Source organism: Fulmarus glacialis, unplaced genomic scaffold, assembly GCF_000690835.1.
Source record: "Fulmarus glacialis isolate BGI_N327 unplaced genomic scaffold, ASM69083v1 scaffold21352, whole genome shotgun sequence".
NCBI lineage: Eukaryota > Metazoa > Chordata > Aves > Procellariiformes > Procellariidae > Fulmarus > Fulmarus glacialis.
The window spans coordinates 9,909-15,556 of record NW_009200093.1 but is presented as its reverse complement, the minus strand read 5'-3'; the positions used below and the strand labels follow the sequence as shown (position 1 = coordinate 15,556).

At 59.1% G+C, this 5,648-nt stretch overlaps 1 protein-coding gene across 1 annotated transcript in view; it reads left to right on the top strand.

Annotated features, from left to right (window-relative positions):
* Positions 1-762: 762 nt before the first annotated feature.
* Positions 763-5,648, top strand: part of TRIOBP (TRIO and F-actin binding protein) — a gene marked incomplete at its 5' end in the record, with an annotated part of 9,212 nt that continues 4,326 nt past the window's right edge. The window contains 7 exon segments of the mRNA XM_009573485.1: positions 763-819; positions 1,175-1,243; positions 1,697-1,786; positions 2,638-2,747; positions 3,198-3,682; positions 3,685-3,743; positions 4,387-4,497. Coding sequence (XP_009571780.1) covers positions 763-819; positions 1,175-1,243; positions 1,697-1,786; positions 2,638-2,747; positions 3,198-3,682; positions 3,685-3,743; positions 4,387-4,497 — 981 coding nt within the window.

Genomic DNA, 5,648 nt, shown 5'->3' with positions numbered 1-5,648 from the left:
TTCTTTCTAGCACGGGGTGAGCTGGGTGAAACTCTGTTCATCCTCATCTTTGGTAGCTGTGGCCGAGGCTGGGCAGAGGGCAGGCTCTGTGGCGGGAGGGAGTAGAAAGAGCTGGGTGGTAAAAGAGGAGCCCCCTGCATCTCAGAATTGAGTCTTGGAGAGGGTCGAGTCTCAGAGAGGATCGAGCGCTGGTTGTGACTCTGATTTCATCTCTACCCTGGGGCACATCGTTTAAGGCAACGTGTTTTCACAGCTGTTAAATTGCCTCCTGTAATGTTTGTGGTGAGGGCTGTTTCGTAGAGAGCTGCTAGCGTCTTTAATAAACGATCGGTGGTGAAGTTACCAGAGGGACGTAGCTGTGAGGCACAGATGGCCGGGGTTTGGACAAGGCGTGTCTGGTTCTTTTCGACTTTGCCTCCATCTCCAAGCCAAGCAGTGCAGCATTCCCTTCTGCCTGCTCTCCTTGCCCCTGCCTTCCCCCTCTCTGAATAAATACCTCCGAGGCACCTTGTGGAAACCTCCCTGCTGCATATTTTCCTTTCATTTTTTTTAAACCTCTTTCCTTATCTCCTGCTGCTGAGAGCTAAATCCAGTCCTACGTCGCCACCGGGTCCTACACCCCCATGAGTTTCCTAAAAGCGATGCCAGGCCATTCCCACTTGTTGTTCTGCCGCTGGGGACTCGCCTTCCCCCCTGGCATGAAAAGCCCTTTTGTGGGTCACTCCCAGACAGTAACCCTCTGTTTTGTCCTTTCCTCTCCAGCCGGATCTCCTCAATTTCAAGAAGGGATGGATGTCCATCCTGGACGAGCCAGGAGAGGTAAGCCCAAGGCGGGGGTCTGCCTCTTCCCCCAGCCCTTGCTGCTACAGATCCCCCGGCGAGCAGCCAATTTCCTTCCCCCTCCCACGCTGAGGTCAATCCCACTGGGAAAGGCAGCAAGAAGCTTTTGGTGGAGGTGTCCCGCTCTGTGTGCCGGCATGGAGGTTCACCCAGCACCCCTCTCCTAGCCGAGGGGCGCGAGGGGGAGTCGGAAGGGACATGGAGGAGGGGGAAGAGAAGGCCAAGAGGTCGCGGCGCAGAGCGTCCCTCCCTGTTCCTACACTTCCCCCGGTAACTGCCTATCCATTTCCCTCCTGTCTTTTCCCTTCCCTCCCCCTGCCCGATCCGCCTGCAGTGGAAGAAACATTGGTTCGTGCTGACCGACTCGAGCCTGAGGTATTACCGGGACTCGAACGCAGAGGAGGTAAGCACGGCCAGCCTTTCTCCATCCCTCTCTTCCTTCCCGGCCAGGGGGGAGAGGAGCACAGCCCTGGCGTGACCAGCGCGCTCCCGGGGAAAGCAGCAGCGTCCTCTCCTCCTGAAAGGTGCTGGAGGTGGCGAGCTGCTCTTTGCCAAGGGGTGACAAAGAGGATGGGTGTCTGAAGACGGGCTGGTGAAGCCTGGGGGGGCTGTCAGTGGTGGGAGGTGAGGAGAAGAGCCGGTCCTGTGGCTGGGCATCTCTGACGCTCTGCATCCATGCTGGCTGCCCCTGGGGTTCAAAGGGGCCATGCTGTGCCAGGGAGCTGAGACTGGCTCCTGGAGAGCTGTGGGGTGAAGGCAGAGGCAGCCTGTGCTTTGGTTAGGGTGCCGGCAGGTGACGGGGGCTTTTTCAGAGCTGGGTTTGCACAGATGTCCTAGCGGGGGGCTGTGCTTTCAGGCTGATGACCTCGACGGAGAAATCGACCTCCGCTCCTGCACAGACGTGACGGAGTTTGCGGTGCAGCGCAACTACGGCTTCCAGATACACGTGAGTGTCTGGCACTGCGTGAACACGGAGCAGCAGCACCAAGGGACACCGGGTGGGAATGCATGCTCCCACCCCATGCCGAGATGCCAAGAGGCAAGCCGTGCAAACCTTGTGCCGGGATGGTGGCCCAGCAGGGCTGGTTGGTGGCACGTGGGTGGCAGTGCTCAAGGACATGAGTGCTGCCTGCCTGCAAAAGAAGGAGGAGGAGGAGGCTTTGCAGGGCTGGCCGAAGGCTGTGCTGGAGGCGGCCCAGGAGCCAAGCTAAACGCCAGGAGTGTTTACTTGACCTGTTGGACAAGGTGGCTCTCTAGAGCCGTGGGGAGGGAGCGGTGAGCACAGCAGATCTCAGTGTAGCCTGGCTGACCATGCTCTGAGTAACAACCTGTACCCTGGATCTGGCCCCAGTACAATCCTGTCCTCGGCTACTCGCTGTAGCAGCGGGAGATGGCTGCTAAGGCAGCAAAAAACCCAGCGGGTGTGCAGGGTTGGGCACTTCGTGGTCTGGGTTTCCCTGCTGTACCCCAGCACTGGTGCACAGCTCCCAGCACCTGAACGACCGGATGGCACCAGCTCACGTTTGGCCACATGTGCCGGCAAAGTTTCTTTTGCCTTTGCTTGGAGATGGTCTCACGGGGGGTGTGTAACAGGCTTTCCCGCAAAGAGCATATCTCCACCCCACCCCCACCCCTCCACCTGACCACAAGAGCACGGGAGTCTTCGAGACAGCACGTGGTCCCTCTAGCACTGTCCACCACCCGTGCGATCAGGTGCCTTGGGGGTCTTGGGGAGTGAGTCAGCTGCCTGTACCTCCGCTGGGCGCTGACAGGGAGTCCATCGCCTCCCTGTTGCAGACGAAAGATGCCGTCTTCACCCTGTCGGCGATGACCTCGGGCATCCGGCGCAACTGGATCGAGGCCCTGAGGAAGAACGTGCGCCCGGTCAGTGCTCCAGACGTCACCAAGTAAGAGCTGCCCTGCGCCGCTTCTCCTCTTCCCCCTCTTGCTGCCCCTGTCCCCTGGCAGGCCGGGACTGGGAAGGCCCCTCTGGCAGTTTGGCTGCTCCTATATCAGCCCTGCCCTCCACTCCTCCTGAACATGGCCTGGAGACACCAGCCGGTGACAGGGGTAGAAAGCCTGATGATTCCACTCTTGTACCTGCTTTTTGCCTCACCACATCAATTTAGCCCTGTTTCTCCACCAGCATGGTTGGAACTGGGGGCGAATCCTCCCTGCCCCATGGAGAAACCCGTATCCCTGAGGGATGGGATGCTAGAGGCCCAGCTCCGTGCTCAGCGTGGGATTTTGTAAGGTTGGGCTGAGCAAGAGCTGAGCCTTGGGCAGTTGGAGGTGCCTCCATCGGCATCCTTTCCTGCACAGCGCCTCTCCTTCACCGGCCACCGCTCTGCTTTCAGGCTCTCCGACTGCGATAAGGAGAACTCCTTCCGTAACTGCGTCCCGCAGAAGGGCTCGCTCCGGACGGAGGAGCAGCAGCGGCCAGGCTCGGGCTCCGAGGGGAACTCGAAGGGCAGTCACTGGAAGGCGGACGGGCAGCGCCATGCCTTTGACTACGTGGAGCTGTCTCCCTTGCCGCAGGACCCTGGGAATCAGGGGTCCCCGCAGAGGACGAGAGGGAGCTTGAGGGTCTCCGACCGAACTCCCAAGCATGAGGAGCTGGAGCGGGATCTGGCCATCCGTTCAGAGGAGAGGCGGAAATGGTTTGAGACCCCTGATGGCAGGGTCCCAAATAGTGATGGCCTGGTGGGGGACTCTTCCCGCAAGGCTGGGGAGCAGGACCTCCCCGCTCCCCCGCTTTCAGAGGACCAGCGGATTCGGCTGAATGAAGAGATAGAGAAGAAGTGGCTGGAGTTGGAACGCCTGCCCTTGAAGGACTCACCGCGGGGGTTTTGAACCAGAGCAAGGGGGGCCACGGAGACACCAACGAGGCACTGAAAAAGGAGGTAAGAGCATCCCTCCTCTCTGAAACTGGGATTCTGGTGGCCCCTTAGTGTGGTCCCTGGCAGGAGGCTCTGCAGAAGAGCAAGGCAGAGGTGCAGGGAGATGTTCATTCTTTCTGGCTCCATTTGCCACCCTTCGAGTGCATGGGAGCTTTTGCAACCGGGTAATGCAAGGCCAGAGACCTGCTCTCACATGCCTGGAGAGGTTCCCCAGGCCCCATTTTGGTCCAGGATAAGTTAGTTGGTGGCACTGCTTGTGTGGAGTCTGTGTTTCCCGGGAGTACATCCACAACCTCTCTTCTTTGGCTGTTCCCAAGCCTGCAAGCACTTCACCTGCCAGCCTGTGAAAGGAGCCGTGCGTTTGTCTGTTGTCCCAGCTACGCATGCAGCGGTGGTTTCCTCCAACACAGATCCACCTCTGGAAGTTGGGATGTCTCCTCCCCTCCTTGCTAGCGCTTACCAGGCTGGGGCTGGCTTTGCCAGTTTGGTCTCTTGGCAGGCTGCCATTCCCATGGGAAGCAGACATCTCCGTTGGCCATGCATGGTCCTCCCCATCCCTAAGCCCGGGGTTCAGATGTGGCACATCAGTCGGGTCGTGGCACTTTTCCACCTCTGGCTGAGCATCTCTCTCTCCTCCCTGGCGCAGGTCCAGTCGCTGCGGGCGCAGCTGGAGTCCTGCCGAGCCCGAAATGAGAGCCTTCGGGAGGCGGCGAAATCCCAGGGAGATGGCCACGTGCCCCGGGGGTACATCTCACAGGTGAGCGGAGCATTGGACATGGGGACATGGGACCCTGGGGTCGCTCCCAGTCCCAAACTGGGAAATGTCGGGGGACTTAGCTCATTGCTGAGCAGGTATCGCTAATCATTGGGTTGCCATGGTGACCCTAACTGGGCCCACTTGTAATCAATGTTAATTACATAAAGGCTGGTGTGTGTTGCCTGGCCTTAAAGGGGCCAGAGTATAAATGGGGAGGAGGAGGAGAGTTAGGGGAGGGGTGCAGGATCTGTGCCCCGCTTTGTGTGTGGGTGTGATGCTGGCCTGGCCTGGCCTGGCCTGGCCTGGCCTGGCCTGGCCTCTCCTCTCTGCTTCATACGGTGGGGTGGGGTGGGGTGGCGAGGCGAGCCGTCCCCCGGCTCGGGAGTGAGCTTTCTGCTGAGCGACCCACACGTTCCCCGGCGGTTTGCAGCTTGCCGCATGCGGTTCTTGCTAACAGGGGTTCCTGAATCCCTCGTTAAAAGCAGTCTGTCAGGCTCTGGGGAGCTCCCGTCCCTGCCAGAGCCGCCCGAGCCCTGAAGGTCACTTTGACAGCGCAGCCCGTTTGTTTGCTGGGACGGCACGTGGGAAGGCCCGCAAAGCAGAGTTTGCTCAGGCTTCAGCCTCTCACTTCTCTTTGTTTATTTATTTCCCCCCCCATGGACTCATCCAAAGCAAGCGGGGTCACATCCCGTGGGGATTTCCTAGGGGGAGGCTGCTGTTCCACCACGCTGTGGGGAGTTCAGGATGTGCCCTACGTTGAAAGATGCCGAAGGGGAAGGAAATTGGGGCTGGCGAAGCCCATTGCAGCAGGTTGGCTGTACCTAGCCCAGAGAAAGAAACCCAGCAGTCCCGTGGCACCCAGCCCAGCCAGTTACCAGTTGCTCTGTCATCTTGATTTAATATTTACAGCTCACAGGCCTCTTTATGGTCAAAAAAAGGCAAAAGAAATGGAGAGGAACGGCACCTTATCTTCCTAATAACTTGGCTCAGAAAGCCAGCGTTTCACGTCTGGGCTTATTCTCTCTCAGTCTGCTGAGGTTTGCAGACAGCCCGTGGGCAGATCACTGGATTGATCCCTCACCATTTCCTCTCCTTTGGTCAATCTGTGAAGCTTCCCAGCTTCCCCCGTCTCAGCAGGGAGGAGCAGCCAG